The 21,939-nt window shown below is 38.0% G+C and overlaps 1 protein-coding gene across 1 annotated transcript; it reads left to right on the forward strand.

The window, feature by feature from the left end:
* The first annotated feature begins 13,263 nt into the window (after positions 1–13,263).
* Positions 13,264–17,361, forward strand: LOC121260844 (probable isoaspartyl peptidase/L-asparaginase 3). The gene is given in 8 exon segments (XM_041162890.1): positions 13,264–13,413; positions 13,992–14,163; positions 14,454–14,518; positions 14,640–14,788; positions 14,790–15,030; positions 15,106–15,164; positions 16,415–16,519; positions 16,899–17,361. Coding segments are annotated over 8 exon segments (1,110 nt in total). The 5' UTR covers positions 13,264–13,356; the 3' UTR covers positions 17,161–17,361.
* Positions 17,362–21,939: the final 4,578 nt, after the last annotated feature.

Here is a 21,939-nt window from a genome sequence, read left to right on the forward strand (position 1 = left end):
AGTCAGTCGTTCTCCAGGCACAACTATTGGTTTGAAAACTCCAAATGAGGTATGGTCTAATACTCCTACTGATTATTCAAATTTGAAAATTTTTTGTTGTCCTACATATTTTCATGTTAATGATGGAAAACTTGAACCAAGGGCAAAGAAAGGCATATTCATTGGATATGCCAGTGGGGTGAAGGGATTTAGGTTGTGGTGTATTAATCCTAAATCACCTAGGTTTGTAATCGATAGGGATGTTATGTTTGATGAAAAACCTATGTTTAAACCAAGAAATGAGCTAACTGTGTCTACAAGTAAAGAACGAGATATTGGCAAGAAAGTGGAGTTTCAGGTGGAAGCACCACAAGGGCTGCTAGGTGGCACCCAAGATCATGCTATTACAGATAAGCATGATTCTGATTTTGATAGTGGCGCACATGGTGAGCATGACTACAATATAACTACTGGTAGACAGAGGAGGCAGATTAGACCACCTCAGAGATATGCTCTTGCAGATATGGTGATGTATGCTCTTATTACAATAGAGGACATTGTTGGTTAGGAGCTTTCCAGTGATTTAGAAGCTGTCAAGAGTAAGGAATCTGCACAGTGGTGCGTAGCTATGATTGAAGAGATTGAATCTCTTCACAAAAACCAAACATGAGATTTGGTTATGTTGCCAAAGAAGATGAAGACTGTTGATTGCAAATGGGTTTTCAAAAGAAAAGAGAGAATCCAGGGTGATACAGATGCAAGATACAAGGCACGCTTAGTTGCTAAGGGCTTCAGTCAGAGAGAAGGCATCGACTTCAATGAAATTTTCTCTCCAATTGTGAAACACAATTAGATCAGAGTGTTACTTGCTATAGTAGCATTGTATTACTTAGAGCTATAACAACTTGATATTAAAACAACGTTCCTACATGGTGAGCTTGATGAGACCATTTACTTGCATCAGCTAGAGGGGTTCATTGTTGAATGTAAAGAAGATCCTATGTGCAGATTGAAGAAATTATAGTATAGTTTGAAGTAGTCTCCAAGGCAATGGTATAAAAGTTTTTATTCCTTTATGATTGATCATGGTTATTTGAGGAGTAACTATGATAGTCATGTTTATCACAGGGAGTTATCTGATGGGTCTTTCATTTATTTACTACTTTATGTTGATGATATACTTATTGCTGCTAAATGCATATCTGACATTGGTTTGTTAAAAACGCAACTCAGAAATGAATTTAAGATGAAAGACTTAGGTGCTGCAAAGAAGATTTTGGGGATAGAAATTCACAAAGATAGAAAAGCTGAAAAGTTGTACTTGTCCCAGGGAAAGTACATTGAGAAAGTTTTTCAGAGATTTGGAATGTCTAATTTCAAATCAGTAAGTATACCACTTGCTATACACTTTAAACTTTCAGCTTCCTTATCTCCTCAGACAAACAAGGAGAAACGGTTCATGGCTTATGTTCCTTATTCCAGTGTAGTTGGCAGTATAATGTATGCAATGGTTTGCACTAGTCCAGACATTTCACAGGCAGTGAGTGTTGTTAGCAGGTATATGGCTAATCCAAGTAAAACTCATTGGCAGGCTGTGAAATGGATACTCAGGTATTTGAGAAGGACTTTGGACTTTGGCTTAATATTTGATTGAGATGTTGATTTCAGTTCCAGAGTTACTGGTTATGTTGATTCTGATTATGCTGGGGACTTAGATAAAAGAAAATCATTGACAGGTTATGTTTTCACTTTGTGTAGGTCTGCTATTAGTTGGAAAGTAATACTGTAATCCACTGTTGCTTTATCAACTACAGAGGCAGAATACATGGCAGCAACAAAGGCTGTTAAGGAGGCCATTTGGTTGAAAGGCTTGATCAGTGACTTAGGACTACAGCAAGATGGGATTTCAGTATTCTGTGATAGTCAGAGTGCAATACATTTAACCAAAAATCAACTGTATCATGAGAGAACGAAGTACATTGATGTCAGGTATCATTTTCTCAGAGAGATTGTTACAGAGGGTGTTATAGAGATTCTGAAGGTTGCTACTTCTGAGAATCCAGCAGATATGATGACAAAGCCAGTTGCAGTGTACAAGTTCAAACTTTGTTTGGACTTGATTGGTGTTCGAAGTTTGTGATTCCCTTAGGGGATTTGGTGGAAGGGGTCGGTTCTATGGTTAGAGGTTTTTTGTGTTAGGCTTGGTAGAATTCAAGTCAAAGTGGAGATTTGTTAAGAGGTGGCTTGAATCTAGTTGAAATAGCGCCTTTACAGTGTGTCCGCTCAAGCGATGGTTCTTCAGCTCGAGTGAAATGCAAGTCAGTGACTTTGCTCGATACTGCTTGACATTCAGCTCGAGTGAAATGCAAGTCAGAGACTTCACTCGACACTGCTTGAAATTCAGCTCGAGCGGTATACAAGTCCAAGAGTTCGCTCGACATCCACTCAACAGTCAACTCGATTTGGGTGCCAAAACTCTACGTTCGTTTGAGCGCCGCTCGACTACTCGCTCGAGCCAATGTTCTCAGACTAGGGTCGGCACCATTTCCTATAAATAGGAAACGTCGCAATTTACTTTTATCCTTCAGTCATTTTGAGTTTTGAGAGGCAGTGATATTTGAGAGTTGTGAGCGTACGAGAGTTAACTTCTTTGAGAAGAAGTTCTGTATTAAATCTCATGTACTCCATCTTTGTTTATAGTGAAGTATCTGACACCGACCCTTCTAGTGGACATAGGCTCACATTGAGTTAAACCACTTAAATCTTTGTGTTCTGTGTGTGATTGCCATTATTTTCTTTTGTTTATTTCCGCTGCAATACTTCAAATCAGTCTTTGATATCTGGTTTGTCTCAACAAATATGAACTCGTGTATAAGGTTTTAGAGCATTAGTGGTGGACTCAACAAAGTTTACCAAAATTTGGGTAGAGAATTCACTTTTATAAATTTAGCTAGCTAATTTTCAACAACATCAAATAACAGACTCTTCAAATCTATCACTATTCTATTAAAATATTGATTTTGGTTTTTTCATTTAGTTTAATTCTACTTGTAATTTGAATATTTATTTGTTATTAAAAAAGTACACATTAATTTTCTAACGTTCATATTATCCTTAACGGATATAATTTTCTAACAGTTTTTTTTAAATGGTTATATTCTTTCAACTGATATATTTTTTCATTAACGGTCATATATTCACAACAGATATATTTTTTTCTATAGTATTTTTGCGTGGGAGGAACAACAGGCAGTGTGAAGATAATTGTTTACGGTTAAAATAAATTTTAGGCTAAAATTACTGTTCATTTATTGAGTCCATTATAATGGATTTTTGTGCAATCTAGCTAAATTTTAATCAAAATTTGACTAAATTGAGTCCACTACTAGTGTTTGGCTAAAGTAATACCAGTAACCTCATATTGGGGTTTTGCAAATCTTAAGAAACAGAGTTTATTATTTATCTTGTAATTGGTGTGCTCGTACCAAAGTCCAAACATTGTCAATATTCAGGAGTGTCCATCACACGCATGTCTCATCCAAACATTATAAGCATTCATGTACCATTTACGTTATATTATAGGAAAATGCTTTATCTCCTAATAAAACATTTCAATGATGAGTGATGTACTTAATTTCTATACAAGTTTTGTCATACTTTTACTCTTAATTTTAAGCTAGTTTGTGTTTAATTTTCTTATTTATTAGAGTTTTTATTTATTTTGTTTATTTTTGTTTAGGAATAAATAAATTAAAGAAGTCATGGAAATTGAATAAGTCATCAAGAGAATAGAAAACGTTCATTTCTTGAAATTCCTACAGTACCATTCGGTATTTGGAGGATAACTTTTTCTAGACAACTCCAATAAGGGCAATTTCGGTTGTATATAGAAAGCCAAGAGATAAAACCCTACAACTTTTGTGTTTAAGCCTTAGCAAAATACGAACATCTTCAGAGAGGAAACGGCGCATCAAGTAAGAGGTCGAAAATCTACAGAATTGGAGTTCATCAACGATTAAGATTCTCGATCTACATACAGTTTCTTCTTAACTCTTTCATCTTCTCTTTATATAATTTTCATTATGAATTCCAAGATTATTATAGTTTGTTTTTATTCTATCATGAACTAATTTCTATTGCTAAGGCTACTATGTAGCCTCTCCATGACAATCCTAATTCTTATTTCTATGTGATCATAATTTTATCATTCTTTTGAGTATACATCATTGAGTTTAATGCTTTCAATTATTTGGCCATAGTTGAATGATTTGTTGTGCATGTTAATTTGAAAGATGATGCATGTAGTTTAGTTTCATATGATGTATGCCATGAATTGAATGAAAGACAGGAATGTGCCAACGTGATTTGTACGGCTTTTATGTGGAATATTATTAATCTTAATGTGCTCAAATGCTTTTAAATTCACATAGACATATCGCAGGTTATTGTATGTTGAATAATTTTAATTCTACTTGAGAGAGGGTCTTAAATAAGTTAGAATATTTCACTGTCAAATAGGATAATAATTGATTGATTGCATGGTCAGGATTTGGGATTGGATTCGTTAGGTGAATTGGATGTCTTAGTGTTTTCTTCTTTGGTGAAATCTTCTTATTTTCAAGTGTTTGGTCAATTCTTCATTTGTTGATTTAATTTAATTTGCTTCTGTTTTTCAAATTCAAATCCACCACTTTTCTTATTTTCAAACAACTTAGAATTAGAACAATTTCAATAGTTAATAGGTAAATAGTCCTCGTGGGTTCGACATCTTTCTTATCATTATATTATTTGGTATGATTTCGTGCACTTGCAAAAATGCACAACAATGAGTCTTGATAACTTTTGTTAATTTAGTGATTAAGTGAGTGTTTTTTAATAATGTTGTGAATTTTTTAAAATGTTAAAAATGATTAAAAAAATATATGAAAAGAAGAAAAAAAAAATGCACTAATAAGGAGAATCTCTAGGGAGCCGTCATCGGTGGCTGTAGTGCTACCCTATATTATATGTCTATCTAATGCAGATGAATCCTATATTATATTATATATGTCTATCTAATGCAGAGGAATGCTATTCATTATCATTTTTACAATATCTTGCATAATCGTATAATATGGTATTAAATTATTGGAAACAATTTATATATATGTTCTAGTTGTTGGAAAATTATTTGATATCACGTCAAAAAATGTGAAAAAATAAGAATAAAAATGATGATAAATAGAATTTGTTATCTATGCATGTGGTAAGACTATTAAGTCTCAAAATTAGTCTTGGATCCAAAATCCAACCAAAGCTCCAATTTGACTTCATTCAATATGTCAAAGGTTTGTAATGCAGGTGAAAAAAACCACGCAACTTAGTTTAAATAGAAAAAACATAGGTTTTCTCTTCAAATATTATAGTGACTATTTCTTTTTCTAAATGTTCATATCTACAAAGTAATTTTATTTATTTTTTAAATCAAACTTGTCTTATCTTATATTCATCAACCACATTACAGACTTTTTTCCTTTACAATTAAATGATTTATCTCATTAGGACCCTCCTCAATCCTGCATAGCTCTTCATCCCCATGCAGTGCCATCTTTGCTAATTGATGAGCCACCATATTCCCTTCTCAACGAATGAACTCAATTGACCATGCACGGCTCTTTTGCTTGAAAAACTTGCTGATATCTTCTATGATCTGTCCCTTCCATAATTTTATGAATCAACCACTTGTCCTAAAAGTTTAAGCTAATGGAAGATGTAGATTTTATTATTTATTTTATATCTTAACACTCCCTTTCACGTGTGGGCCAGACTCCCCTTCAATAGATCGCCAACACATGAAAATTTAATTAAATGAGATAGAGTGTAGAGTCAGGATTCGAATCAGGACCTCTACTTTGATATCATGTGAAATCACCACTTGTTTCCAAAAGGTTAAGTTAATGGGAAGATGTAGATTTTATTATTTATTTTATATCTTAACAGATTCATCTTCTTCTTCAGATTTCACAGCCTTAAATGACCTCCTTTGCATCCCCCCTAAAAAAATTACATCCAAGAATCTCAACTCAACACACATCTCCATTGTTCTCTACAGTGTTGCATTCTGCCATGAAAGGTGAATTTACATAGCTTTTTGCAGTACACAAAGCAGCAAGCTGGATATCTCCCCTTGTTTGTTCTTACTATAATCCTCATCCCCACTTTTTTGTTCTTTCAAATCGAGAGCCCCATCCAAATTAACTTATATCTATTCCCATCAGGTCTTTCCCACACCACCCTTCTTCTAGTATCTTCACCATATTTCTTTCTATCCACCTTTTCCTTACTCATTGTATAAAAGCCTTCAAGCCCCGTAACTGTTATCTATACAACCATAATAGGGCCAGTAAATTTATTTTCAAAGACATACTTATTTCTTCTTATCCATATATTCTTCATTGTAACTGCCACCCTTTCCAATTCTTCTTTTTTCAACTTCTACACATATCTATCCACAACTTTTCAAATCCCTACCATTACGATTGTCATTTGTTTACAGGGCTACTTTTGTCACCCCACACATCGGATACTATTGGGCAACTCCACAGTGCATGTATAACAGATTCAACTTCAGTTGGCATATAGGGCATTTTGGATTTGTAGTGAACTTCTTCTTCCACAGATTTTCTTTTGAAGGTAAGATGTTGTTGATGGCCCTCCACAAAAAATGCTTAGCTGCTCCAGGTATTTCAAGTGACCACAGTTTTTTCCATTCATCAACTTCCTCCCCCTTTGCAAATGGACCACCCTCACCTACCTTTTTTCTTTATTGCACCACATAGTAAGCACTTTTCACAGAGAACCTTCATTCTTTTAGGGGCCCCAAATTTGCTTGTCTGCAGCCCTATACGCCTGATGGGAATAGAGCAGATGACCTTAGCCTCCTCCATAGCAAAAATTGTTGTCACTTGCTCCTCTCTTCATATCCCATTTTCTCCATCAATAAGTTCACTAACTTTTGAATCAACGTTAAGGATTCGAATGGGGGATTGAACACAGTGAGTTGTATGTATTGGCAACCACTTTTGATCCCAAATATTTATAGACTTAGCATTCCTTACTCTCCACAAAACACTGTCCATCAACACCTCCAATCTTGACCAAATATTTCTCTATATTAGATAAGGGTATTTCCCCAATGTAGCCTCCAAGATCTGTGACTTTTTGAAGTATTTTTCCTTAACAATTGTGCCAGCTAATGACTGTGGATCTTTTAGCATTATTCACCCTAGTTTTGCCAACATGACCCTGTTAAATATTTCCATATCTCTAAAACCTATCCCACCCTTCACCTTTGCCCTTCCCTTGCTATCCCACTAGAACCTCGCCCACATAGCCTCAATCTCTCTACACAGCTTCTTTGACAGTTGAAAAACACTCATTATGTACATAGGAATTGTTGTAGTACTGCCTTTATCAGTACTTCCCTCCCCACCTTTGACAGTAACTTATTCTTCCAATTTTGCATCTTCATCCATATCCTCTCCTTAATACTTTGAAAAGCATATTTTTGATTTTCCAACTACATCAGGGAGGCCCAAGTACTTTTCATAGTTGTCACATGCTACTGCCCCAATTTCTTCAAAAATCAGCTTTCTCATAGCCCTTGCTGTATTGGGACTACAAAAGATTGGTGTCTTCTGTTTATTTAATACCTACCCCGAAGCTTTCACATAGATCCCAAGGATTGAATGGATGTTTTTCCATTCTTCCTTCTTAGCTCTGCAACAAAGTGCATAGTCATCAGCAAATAAAAGATGGTTTATCCTAGTTCCCCCTCTACTCGCCACAGTCTCCCTTATATCATCCTTCATTTAAACTTTTAACAGCAACTGACTTAGTCCCTCAAACATATAATAAAAAGGTAAGGGGATAATGGATCCCTTGCCTTAATCCTCTTGAAGGAAAAATATTCTTTCTAGGTTTGCCATTAACCAAAACTGAGTAGCTTATTGAAGAGAATCACTTCATTATCAGTGTACTTATCTTTTCACCAAATCCAAGCCTTTGTAGCATAGCTTCTGAGAAAGACCATTCTACTCTGTCATTGGCTTTTGACATATCTAACTTGATAGTCATACTTACAACTCTTCCATTCTGTTTTGTCTTCATGGAGTGTAGCATCTCATAAGCAACCATTCTGTTATCTGAAATTAATCTGCGAGGGATAAATGTACTTTGATTTGAGAATATGATCTCAGGTAATACTTTTTTGATTTTGTTGGCCAGAACCTTAGACATTAGTTTATTCAATATGTTACATAAAGTAATTGGCCTAAATTCCTTAACAGTTGTAGGATTCTTCACCTGGGAATGAGAACTATAAAAGTGTGATTTAAACCCATACTCATGTTCCCTCCATTTAAGAATTCATGTACAACTGTACAAGTTTCCTCCCCACAATTTGTCAATGGTTTTGGTAGAAACTAGCTTCAAACCCATTAGGGCCAGGAGACTTAAAGCTAACATTTGTTTAGGGCCATCACCACCTCTGCTGCTGTGAACTCCCTTTCCAAACCCCTCACTATACTCTTTGTTACCTAGGAACAATTGACTCCACACCCCTTGCAATACTGCTCTTGCAGACTGTGAAGATGAGTAGATCTAAGAGAAGTAGTTCAAAAGGCATCCTCAATCTCCAATTCCTCACTTACTTGTCTGCCTTGTGAATCTAGGATTGTTCTAATAGCATTTTTCTTCCTCCTCTGATTGCACAGGCGTGGAAAAAGCTTCGTATTTCTATCACTATCTTTAGCCAAGTCTCTTGCCCTTTGTTTTCACCTCAAATTTCCTGCTCCAACAAGGAACATAATTCCCCCTTCGGCTTCTTAATCTCCATGTTTTCAGGCCCTCCGTATCTTGGCAACATTTCTCTCAGACTTCTCTTTTACTGCCTCTCCCTTACCATTACAGAGTTCCTACACATCTACTCAAGGATGATTTGCATCCAGATAGTAATTCCTGGACTTATTCATGTGCCCAATAGTAATCTACAAAGTAATCCTAAAATAGTTTATACTCAACTAGAGAAATGAGTTATAAAGATAGTGGACTTATATAGGGCCGTATTCGAGCCAAGTTGGAGTGAGTTGAGGCTTTATGAGCCGTATTGGATATCTCAAATCTGGTTAGAGTTCAGCTTCTATATAGTGTCGAACTTGAAAATTCAGCTCAAGTTTAACTCGAAACTTGAATTATAATCAAGCGAGGTATTTAATTGAGCTTAGCTCAACTAGATTATATAATATATATATATATATCTTTTAAGTTTCTTATTTTTTGATTTTATATAATAATAATAATAATAATAATAATAATAATATATAATAATAATAATAATAATAATAATAATAAAAACAAATGAGATAAGAGATGAAATGAATCAAATTTGTAATTTACATTTTAGTGAAGTGTCAACATTATACTAATACAATAGAATAATACTAGTATGCCCTCTCATTTTGCCTCTCATTTTCCAGCTTATGTATTTAATTTTTTTTTTTACTTATTGATTAAGGAAGTGACTATTAGTATATTGATATTTTTTAAAAATGTTTAAGATTTTAAAAAAATGTGAAAATAAAATAAAATAAAAAAAAAATTTTGAGTTTTACCTAGGCTGCATGCCAGCGATCACTGTGGCGGTAGCCCAGCATTACTCAATACAATATCACAATTTGTATATAGATATCATAATTATCATGTATATGGATATCTACACGTATGCGCAACATATATAATCTACTATATATGTATGATTCCTACACTTCTATAGCATATTTTTTTATAATATATATTGAATACACACAACGAGCTTAAAAGCCGAGTCAAATTTTATACAAGTTTGTTAGGATCATTAATCGAGTCAATTTGAGTTTATGTGAGTTATATCGTTTAATAATCTATCATTATTTCAATTTTATTAACAAGCTTGTTAACGCTTAAAATAGCGCAACGGCCGAAGGGAATAAAGAGTTTTATTGACCTCTAACACTACTCGGGCCTCGATAGGTGCTGTGTGGAGCACTGACAGTTATCGGGTGCTGCCATACAGTGTCTGTGGTTCATCTATGGCAGCTAATAGTAAACAAATACAGGAAAAATAACAAGACGGAGACATACATATTTATGTGGTTCGGCGTAATACCTACATCCATGGGAGTTTGAGGAGGGGAGAATCTACTATAATGTGATTGCTTTACAATCTCTCATGGTCATTTCCTTACTATAATGAAAGCTCTATTTCTGATGGAAACCTGTAGTTTGAGCCACGTGAGGTTGAAGAAGCTGAAGGAGAGGTCCCCTTTGAAATAGCATGTCACCATTTATCTTAGTCCCTTGCCTTTTTACGTCACATCTTCCCTCCTTTATATCACATCTTCAATTTTCCTCCTGACACATTTTTCTTTCTTACCTTTGTCTTTCTTCTCTCTCCCTATGTTATCTTCTAATGGGGACCTTTGATGGGTTGGGCTTCTTATCTGTGGCCTGGAATATTTTATCCCTTCCAGTTGCCCGCGATTTTTAAGGTCAATTCATTCTGAAAGAAAGCCTTGAGGATCTTCATGATAAGATATGTGACAAAAATAGTCTGTAGTAGGAAAATATGCTCCGGGAGCGTGTCCCTAGTCATCTGTTCTGCTTGCGTTAAGAGATTCCAAACGCGTGAATATGTGGGAGGTAGACTTGGTCATGTAAGGTGCGAGCGCGAAGCTCAGCCTTCCTGGGCGTGAGGGTGGTTAGGCAGTCAAGTACTTGCCTACCTATTTGGGTGCCTAGGAGGTCAGGAGATGTATCTACTACATTAGGTGCAAGTGCGGAGCTCAACTTTTATGTGTGCGAGGGTGGTCGGGTAGTTAAGTGACTTGTTCGCCTATTCAGATGCCTGGGAGGCCAGGCAATTTAAACTTTCTGCCTTTTGACTCATTATGAAAATTGTGATAAGCTTGGGCAGCTGAAAACTAGACTCTCCTCTTTGGCGTAATAGAGGTCGAGCAATTTGTAAGACTGGACTCGCGCTTCACTATGGTAGAGGTCAAACAATTCATAAGACTGGACTTGCACTTTAGTACAATGGGGTCGAGTAGTTCTAAGACTAGACTCGCATGTTGATGTGGAAAGGTAAGTATCCATCTTTTATTTTTATGTACGAACGTCTGTCGTTAACGAAAAGCATATATATGATGTTCTCATTTTCGATGGTATTGGTGGATCTTTCTTTTCCGATGCGAATTGCTGTTAACGTTTCCATTTGCCTTTAGTGTCGGAGTTTGCTTGTGGTAACCCACACGAAGTGGTTGGAGTCCGACTCGTTCTCGAAGATAACCCAGGCCAGACAGTTGGGGAGATCGGAGGCACGTTAACTTCGAAGGCTCGTTCCATTGATAGATGGAGGTCAGTAGACGTCAACTTGAACTCCTCGGTCTTTGAGTTTGGATGGAGGTCGAGCAGGACGTCAGCCTAGACTCGCCTCGTTGACCTTTCGCCATGCGAGGAGGGGGCTATGCAGACGTCAACTTGAACTCGCCCGATTCGAGTTTGGAGATTGAGGTTGAGCAGGACGTCAGCCTGGACTTGCCTTGTTGGCCCCTCGCAGATGGCGAGGAGGTGGGGTCAAGCAGAACTTCAGCCTGAATTCGCCTAGTTCAGTCTAGATAGAGGTTGTAGGATGTCAACCTGAACTTGCCCTAATCTTCGAGTCTAGATGTAGGTTGAGCAGCAGGCTTGGACTCGCCTTGTTGACCCCTCGGATGGTGAGGAGGTGGGGTTGAGCAAGACATCAGCCTGAACTCGCCCCGATCTTTGAGTCTGGATGGAGGTTGAGTAGGACGTCAACCTGAACTCGCCTTATTGGTCCCTAGCGGATGGCGAGGAGGTTGGGGTCGAGCAAGACGTCCCTAAACTCGCTCTGGATTTTGAATCTAGATGGAGGTTGAGCAGGACATCTGGACTCGCCTTGTTGGCCCCTCGAGAATGTGAGAGGTGGGGTCGTTGAGGCGCTTGACCATTTTACAAGCCAAACTGGTTAGAGTGGATAATCTCCAATCACAAGGAGTTTTACGAACCTGATTTGTCTCGTAGGAGTGCGGCGAATAGGGCTATAATCGATCCGAGCCGAGTCGAGCTTTTTGGGTTATCAGTCTAGCTAGACTCAAATTACTTGAGTTAAGTGGCGAAATACATGCCGTGTACTATCGCAGAACCCCAACCGTCGCAGAAAGCACGCATCAGCATTGGACCCGTGCCTGGAGACACGAGAACATGCAATCAAGCACCTGGGGGAGATATGAACTGATGGAGCGGATCCCGGGATTCCTGTGAACCGTCATGAGGGAGTGAAATCGTGAGCAAGAAGACGCGGTTGGAGAGTGGTTTGAATTCTCACCACATGTGCATGGTGGGAATTCACGGGGTACCATGAAGGACGTTGCCCCCACCTTAGCCCAGGGAAGAGCAGGCCCACAACAGGGCCCATCTCGCCATAGGTCCCGGGGGCCTCAGTCGGCCAGGGGGGAATAGAGCCGAGGTGAAGGCAGGGTTTGGCCAGAGGCCTAGAGGTAGAAGAACGGGATGTGGGATGTGCACTCTTTAACGACAGTACATTAAATAACCAACGAGTCCAACACACCATGCAAGGACATCCCCTACCCCCGAGAGTGTTTGGTGGCAAGATGGACAGGGTAAACACACACAGACCATGCCGCATTAAATGTGGCATAATGGAAAGGCAAAACACACCATAGGCCACACATTAAATGTGATAAGATGGATAGGGCAGAGCACACTACGCAAGGCCACACGCATTAAATGTCTCAGGGCAAGGAGTGCCCATTGCCAAGACTACCTGGTGACCCAACACGTAATTATTGACAAGCATGCCTGGGACCACACCCTCAGTATAAATATCCTCTCACTGGGGAAACTCTCTTACACACCATATATACTTTCAGAATCTTTCATTCTCTCTCCCTGTATACCACAAAGTCACTGACTTAAGCATCGGAAGTACCTCATACCCCCAAGCCCCTCCGTTTTCCTTCGTGTGTTGCAAGTCTAGACTACGGGAAGCTGGTCGAGCCGGGTGTACAAAACACGATATCAACACAATCAATCTTTGTAATGCATATTGGTTTTGTTTCCATTGAAATGTAGAGAAGTTTAAGAAAATCAAGAAAATTGCTTGCCAACATCCATTTCGTTTTATGTTTTTCCTTTATATAAAAAGGAAAAGCAGAAAAGATCATATTTATACAATTAATAAATAAATAATAAGAAGAAGGAAGTCAAAAACTCCAAAACGTTAAACTCAAGTTGAAAGAAGCAGCTCTCCACTTCCTCTCCATGGCTACCAAGAACCTGTTCTTGTCTTATACATTGCTCCTTACGTTACTTCATCTGGTAACTAAGACGACTACGAAGTATAGTCTTTCGCTGCCTGTTGCTTTGCTTTATGTTTGGTTTATGAGAGAATTATGGGGAGAGAATGAAAGAAATTTTGGGTTGTTTTGTTTAGATCTTAACCCAGTTTAACCGAATTAGAGTAGCCAAAAATTAATGCCGTAAGTATCGGAGCATGCTTTTCCAGTATCTTTTAACCAAAGCCCGATTCTCCATCGGGCCTCTTTTCTAGGGTTCTTCGGCGGCCAAACCAATCGATGGTTTCTTTTTGATGTTCCTGCTTTCTTAGTATCCTTTTCCCTTTTCTCGCTGTTTCGTTGCTGAGAAAGTGGAAGAAGGGAAATAAAAGCGACTATTTTTATCGTGTGTTGCCCCTTTCTTTTGTTTTTAAGAAAACGAACAAAATGGCCAATTAGTTGAGGGTAGACCTCTTCTGAATGGGTATCTAAATTTGTTTGATTTCTTTCCTTCTCCTACGTTTTTCAGCAATCGACGATTCTTATTCTCATTTTTATTATGAGACCCATGTTTACATCGAGTCACTCTAAACTAACTTCTATTCATTCACTGCCTACCAGGTAGTTGTACATGAAGCTTTGAATTCAGGCCCATACCCATTGGTTGTGAGCACATGGCCCTTCCTAGATGCTGTTAGAGCTGCTTGGAGAGCTGTTGATAGTGGGTTTTCAGCAGTTGACGCTGTTGTGGAGGGTTGCTCCGCCTGCGAGGAACTGCAATGTGATGGAACAGGTGGGAACTTGTATCTTGATTTTATATTAATAGCAGGCAGTGCCGTTATAAATTGATATTTTCTTAAGTCTAATTTTCATGCTACAGAAGAAAAACATAACAGAAATTTATTGATATTGTCTCGGCTGAGTGTATGATTTAACATCTTTTTATCTAGTCTCCAAGAACTTCCAATGCACTCATATTCTAACAAATGGAGTATTACTTCTGGCTTTTAGTTATCATTGTGGAGCACAGAATGGTTAATAAGCTTAACTATCCTTTGGACTGTTTTATTTTACTCCGAACAGTTGGGCCAGGTGGAAGTCCAGATGAGAACGGAGAAACTACGATTGATGCTCTGGTCATGGATGGGGTAACCACCATTTTCATGTTTGATGTTTTTGCCATCCATTATTGTTCTCTCTATTGTAGCATGTTTCTCGGTGCACAATAGAAATGACCATCTATCATGTGTCTGCTAAGGACACACATAGGTGACAATGGAGGTTGGAGCTGTCGCTGCTATGAGGTACATGAAGGACGGCATCAGAGCTGCTAGATTAGTAATGCAGCATACTAAACACACTTTGCTTGTTGGAGAGCAAGCCTCTGCATTTGCTTTATCAATGGGTCTCCCGGGACCCAAACCTTAGTTCATCCGAGTCTTTGGGGAAGTGGAGTAAATGGAAGGAAAATCGCTGCCAACCTAATTTTTGGCAAAATGTTGTACCTATCAATAGTTGTGGTCCATATCATCCGAGGGATTCTCTTGACCTAACTAAAGGGGCATGTTCCAAAGCCAAGCTTATGGAAACTATCGAATCAAGATCATCCCTCATTGGTCTTCACAACCATGACACTATAGCAATGGCTGTCATTGACAGAGTAAGTTGTTGATCAAAGCATTGTTCCATTAATTATATTCATTAAATTTAAGTGAAATTCTTGTTTCTTGCATAGATGGGGCACCTTGCCGTTGGTACATCGACTAATGGAGCAACATATAAGATCCCTGGCAGGTAAGTTGACATGAGGCCTTACAACCATTGGAGTTGATCTGATTATACAATGGAACCATATTAAACCAGTGATCTTGTTGATGCTGTTGTGATTAATTGGTAAACACAATTCTAAACATTAATATGTCGAGGAGGTGCAAAGGCCCTTGGCAAGAAGTTTTGCAAGTGCACCTCAGGTAATCCAAGAAGAAACTCCCCCAGTCCAATGGCCTCTAAAATTATTTGCACTCAAGGGTTCGAATCTTAGACCTAGAGGGAGCATACCACCAAGAACAAGGCTCTTGCCGCTTGAGCCAGCCCCTAGGGGTTCTATGTTAATGTTCTTTTCAGTCATTCTTTGGCAATTCATCATTTTTAGGTCGTTGTGGAGTCTGAACTCATTCTTGAACACTTAACATTTTGTCATGTGACAATGCCAAGTGGCTCTTTCAGTTCTGATTGGGTAATCTTTCTTAACCACTGCCATGCTAACTGAAAAATTGACGATATGCTAGTGAAAATGAGTTTGTTAAAAATTAATTTTTTCAGAAAGGAAGTAAATATTAATGTATATGGTATATAAGGTGCTCTAGTGAAACAAATATTCTTTGGTACACTTTATGTGCCAGTGTGATTGCAGCATGCAGATCTTATATGCCATTGTGATTGCCAAAAATCAACCTTTCATTAATCCCTTTAGATAACCATTTTTTCCAGAGTAATGATAAATAACTAGCTGTCAGATGCTAGAAGCAGACTTGAGCATGGCTTGACTCCGACCATCCCATATTTTATGCAACGATAAGTTTCATGGTGTAGGTTGAGGTAGAAAGCTAAAAGGTACAAATAGGAGTTGGTTGTTGTTGGGAGTTTAACGTCTCTGTAATTTTGTTCAAGGTTGTTGAAATGCATACCCTTACTTGGCCTCTTATCAAACAAAAGTGTGATGGGTTTGAAAGATAGAGTGCGGGGATGTAGGAAATAAGATAAATCTGATGCAGAAAACAGCAAGAGCAATTTTATAGAACATGAACAACTTAATAGACTATCTTGAAAAGTTTTTCCTTTAAGGGATGCAGGTAATTTATTGATGTAAATTAACAAATTATTGCACTACGTTTTCTTTTAAACTTTTGAAATCAACGGCAATTTAAGGTTATAAAGTTGAAAATCTGGATGTTTCTCATAGCAATGAATCAGATGCAATGAGAATTGACGGTACATTTTATAGGCTTTTGGAGATAACTGATGAAAACTCTTCCGTCCTGCAGGGTAGGTGATGGACCCATTGCAGGATCTTCAGCATATGCTGATGACGAAATTGGTGCATGTGGGGCAACTGGAGATGGTGACATTATGATGCGCTTCCTTCCATGGTGACGTACATAACTTCAAGTTTCTTTCAGTTTGGGATCATTCATGGCACTAGTTTTTAATCATTCACAATCTGAATTCCAAAAGTTCTTTGAAAATCTGGAAAGCACTGGAATATATACTGCCAAATATTCTCCCTGGTGCATTTTGTATATTAACTTTTGGTTTGAATCAGTCCCTATTTTGTCCACAGCTGCTGCACCATTAATATAAGAAAAAATCTATTCAACAGCCTTACACCACACACCTGCTTTTATTTTTTATCTTTTTATTTATTTTTTCCCTCAGCAGGTGTGGTGTAGTGCTGTAGAGTAAAAAACTATAATGTTCTATTTTCTGGTCTGTTTTTTAGTCTTAAGAAATCCTCTCTTTTGATTACAGTTATCAAGTAGTGGAGAGTATGAGATTAGGAATGGAACCCAAGCTTGCTGCAAAGGATGCAATATCAAGAATAGCAAGAAAATTTCCTGATTTTGTGGGAGCTGTTTTTGCGATTAATAAGAATGGGAAGCATGCTGGTGCTTGCCATGGATGGACATTTCAATACTCGGTGAGAAGCCAAGAAATGGATGATGTGGAAGTGTTCACTGTGCTACCTAAATTAGTAACTCTCTTACCTTGGCAAAGAAGCTTTGATACTTAATGTGTATATTAATGAGATGTCTTTCCATAATTCCATTTTATTCCTACAATTGAAGTGACATGGTATTTATATGGCAAAAAAATACTTTAGCCATAAAGGAATTATACAAAATGAAATCTATAAATTGATGTGACTTGATGCAGTACGTCAGATTGTAAAATTATTTTTTAATGTATAGTAGATCTAACGCATTACAGGAAATCACATCAGTTTGTGAGTTTACTTTTGTGTAATCTATTTGTGTCTGTAATAGTTCTTTTATCTTTATATCAGAATTTTTGAACTTTAGACAATCTCACGCATTGCTAATGAGATGGTAGGCAAACATAGACAGAAGGCCAACAGGTAAATGCATTGCAGATACGTGTCTCGTAACTATTTGAGTATTAGAAGGTCGAGAATTCCGGATAGGCAACAAGGCTAATACATGGACAAAATGAAGAGAGATAATTAAGTAAAAACAAGCCAGGAATAAGATCATTCAGGCCATGTGGAGTTTTTTTTTAAATAGATCCAAGTCACATGTCCATGAGTCACCCGATCCTAAATTTATTAAAAAAACTCTCATTTATAGTGAGGAATACCGTAGTAACAATCCTAGGAACTTTGAAAAGATATCAAAACATTATACAAACGACCAAACTCAGGTGGCAAAAGCCAAACAAATAAACCAAATAAAACCACTCCACCACCAATCATCACCGTCTAATAGAAGGCATAGCAATTTTTCCTAAACGAATCAATCCCTGAATATGGCCTTGAATGGAAAAGGTATCATAAAAATCTGAAATTATCCCTTGAGTCCCCTTTTTGCCAAGTAGTTTGCAACCATGTTAGCTTCTCTATAAATATGACAAAATCGAGCATTAATCTCACTTACCAAATTTTTTACTTCTTCCCAAAAGTCGGACAAGTGGAGTTATTACTTCATCGATGTCATGCTAGAAATGAGTTATTATCTCTTGAGCCAGTATTACATATCTACATGGCCAAGCCTAACTTCCTACGTTTAAGATTAGGCATTGTTTGATTACACAAACCATCTAATCTCATATAATTATTTTAATTTTTTCAAACTCTCATACTATATACAATAATATAATTATTTCAAATTCTAAAATGAAAATAATATTAAAAAATTATATTCTAACAATATTTTATTTAACTTTCAACTTTTATCTCATCTAATCTATATAACAAATGAGACCTAAACCTTTTTGTAACCATCGATTACTTCCATGAATCCTTGGTGTCCCATAAACACTCCGCCCTCAGATAAAAATTCCCCAAGTTAGTATTTAGTAATCAAAATCCAAAAACAAAGCCATTGTGATAAATCCAAATTAATTATAAGTGAATTTAACAACACAAGAACGCGTTTAGAACTCTCCCCTCTCGGAATTCTGATCAGTATGGTGTGAAATTCTGGTTACTATGGTATCTGGCTTAGAGCTTTGCCTTAAACCAAAAAAGGTGTTGTTAAGGGTGGGGAACAGAAAATGAAAGAACAAATGAGGAGAGGGGGAACATTCAGGGCAAAATTTTGATGAAGTGGAAAAGAGAGGGGAGTTTCAAGGGTGAGGGTTGGAGAAGGAGATAGTTAAGGAGGGGGTGGAGATGAATGTTGAGAACTCTAATCTGTTGGAGTCTTAGGAGTTGGTTTTGCAGTTTCCAGTGCAGTTGCAAGAGGTGAATGAGGAAAGGCCAGGTACCTGTGTGAGTTTGCCTGATGTTCAGAATATTGTGTATGAAAGCAAGATGCTAATAGAGAGGATGAGTTCCAATGCTGTGGAACAGATTCAAGATAGCAAGAGATCATCAAGATGGAAGAGAAGAGCTAGAGCTAGGCCTGAGTCAGGTAAGCTTTCTAGTTCACACTCTTTGTTGAAAAGAAACTTTGAATCTGTTGAGGATGACTGTGAACTGATGGTGGAAGGAAAGAGGATGAAAGGCAATGATGATTTTGTCTGTGTTGATGATAGACTAGGTGTGGTGGCTACTGAGCAGCACCACCTGACATTATGAATATCCTATGTTGGAACTACCGAGGGCTTGGGAACCTCGGACAGTTCAGGACCTCAGCCTTATTGTTGAGGAAAAGAGGCGCACTCTAGTTTTTGTATGTGAAACCAAAGCCAGATCATGCAAAATAGCTGGATTGCAGAGAGGCATGGAAGGATGCCTTGTTGTGGATTATGTTGGGAGGAAAGGTGGTCTTGTGTTGTTTTGGAAAAATGAGAAAGGTGTTAAGTGATTAACTACTCGAATTTGCATGTTAATGTACTTGCTAAAGGGGAGAGGGATGGCAGGGATTGGAACTTTATAGGCTTCTATGGCCAACCTGAGATAGGAAAAATAGGTTCTCTTGGGATCTATTAAGGAAGTTGATGCCTACTAATGCAGCAGCTTGGTGTGTAAGGGGAGATTTCAATGGGATCATGTGGCAAGAAGAGAAGGCGGGAGGAAGAGGAGAGCTGGAAGTCAAATTAAAATGTTCAAAGAAGTATTGGAGGACTGTGGTTTAGGTGATATTGGTTGTCGAGGGAGTGGTTTTACCTGGTCCAATAAGCACTCTGATCAGTCTTTCACAAAAGAGAGGCTGGACAGGTTTATAATGAATGATAAATGGAGGTCTCTTTACAAGGAGATGAGGCTAGAGGCTTTGACAAGGAGGTGTTCAATCACCTTCCTATTTTACTTTCCATTGCTAAGGGTGGGCAAAGTAGGAGGAGACAACATTTCCCCTTCAGATTTGAGGCCTGCTGGATAAAGCAGGAGGAGTGTGAGCAAGTGATTTGGAGGGATGGGAGAAGGGACATTCAATTGTAGAACCTCTTCAGAGAGTCCAGACTAGGTTACAGTTTTGCAATGGCTCTTTGTTATCATGTTTCAAAGGGAGAGATAAGGGGAGAGGGATGGAGATTGAGCAGCTTTCAAAGAAGATTAAGGAAATACAAGGGATTTATGTCAGAATATTATGGAGGAGTTGAAGACTTTGCAAGATAGGGTGAGTTTGTTACTAGAACATGAAGATGTGAAGTGAAAGAAGCGTGTAAAAATGAATTGGTATAACATGGGAGACAAGAATACTAGATTCTTCCATGAGTGTGCTAATCAGAGAAAAAGAAGGAACAATATTGTGTCTATACTGGATGGTCAGTCAGTTTTAAGGGAGAATAAGGAAGGTATTGCTGCAGCTTTTAGGGATCATTTCTCTAGATCTACACCAGTGCGAAGACATCTGTAGAAGATATTCATGAGTGTGTTAAGGCTTTGGAGCCTAGGTGTTAGCCTCTATGAATGATTTTCTTGAAAATGAGTTTACAAGGGAGGAAGTTGAAGAGGCTTTGAGAATGATGGGAGCTTTGAAGGCCCCAGGACCTGATGGTTTTGGGGCATGCTTTTTCCAGTCTTTTTGGCATGTGGTGGGTGATGACGTGAGTAAAGTTGTGTTGGGATTTTTGAATGGTGGCAGCTTGCAAGACTGTATCAATTAGACTTTTATAGCACTGATTCCTAAGGAAGTGATCCAAGAAGTGTGACTGAATTTAGGCCTATAAGTCTTTGCAATGTTTTTAATAAAATCATTGCAAAGACTCTTGCTAATAGGCTTAAAAGGGTGATGGATGATGTTATTTCAAGATGCCATAGTGCATTTATTCCTGGGAGACTGATCTCAGACAATGTTATAGAAGCCTATGAGATGTTGCATTCGATGAAGTGCAGGCATAGGAATAGAGTGAGAAGTATGGCAGTGAAGCTGGACATTTCTAAGGCCTATGACAAGGTGGAATGGGGATACCTGGAGGCAGTCATGAGGAAGTGGGTTTTGGGGTTAGATGGACAGGTATGATCATGAAATGCATCTCATCAGTGTCTTATATTATTCTTGCTAATGGTATGCCAGGTGATTTTATTGTTCCCACAAGAGGTTTAAGACAAGGAGACAGTACAAGGAGACCCACTGTCTCCTTATCTTTTCCTCTTATGTGCAGGGGATTAAGTTATTTGCTTGAGCAGGCTAAAGAAAAAGGTGAGTTAAAGGTGTTTCAGTGGCTCTGCCGGGGGGATGAAACTGACCCACCTTTTATTTGCAGATGGCTGCTTAATTTTTGGGAAAGCTAATTGGAAAGAATGGAAGAAAATTAGTGGGATATTGGAGGTTTATGAGAAGGCATCTGGCCAGAGTTTGAATAAGCTTAAGAAAACAGTTCTGTTTAGCCTTATAGTTGGTGCAGAAGTGAGGATGGTATTGTGAAGGATTGTGGGGCTAGAGTGCAGAACAACTATGAGAAGTATCTAGGTCTGCCAATTATGGTTGGCAGGTCCAGATATCAATCATTTAGCAATGTCAAAGATCGAGTTTGGAAAAAGCTGAGTAACTGGAAAAATTAGTTTTTATCATCCTCAGGAAAAGAGGTGCTTTTAAAGGCAGTTATCCAAGTCATTCCCACTTATTATGAGTGTTTTTAAGCTACCTAAAAAGTTGTGTCATGATTTAGCATCTCAAATAACAAAGTTTTAGTGGGGTTTCAAGTAGAGGGACAACAAAATTTAGTGGAGGAGTTGATCTAAAATGGGACTGTCAAAAGCTGATGGGGGTCTGGGATTCAGAGAGTTAGAAGCATTTAATCAAGCTCTCCTTGCAAAACAGTGTTGGAGGGTGATGATGAACCCTCATTCTATGGCTACAGTGATACTAAAGGAGAAATATTTCAGACACTTCGATATCTTGCATGCTTCTTTAGAGTTTAAACCCTCGGCTATTTGGAGAAGTTT

The sequence above is a fragment of the Juglans microcarpa x Juglans regia genome, chromosome 4D (genome assembly GCF_004785595.1).
Source record: "Juglans microcarpa x Juglans regia isolate MS1-56 chromosome 4D, Jm3101_v1.0, whole genome shotgun sequence".
Lineage (NCBI taxonomy): Eukaryota > Viridiplantae > Streptophyta > Magnoliopsida > Fagales > Juglandaceae > Juglans > Juglans microcarpa x Juglans regia.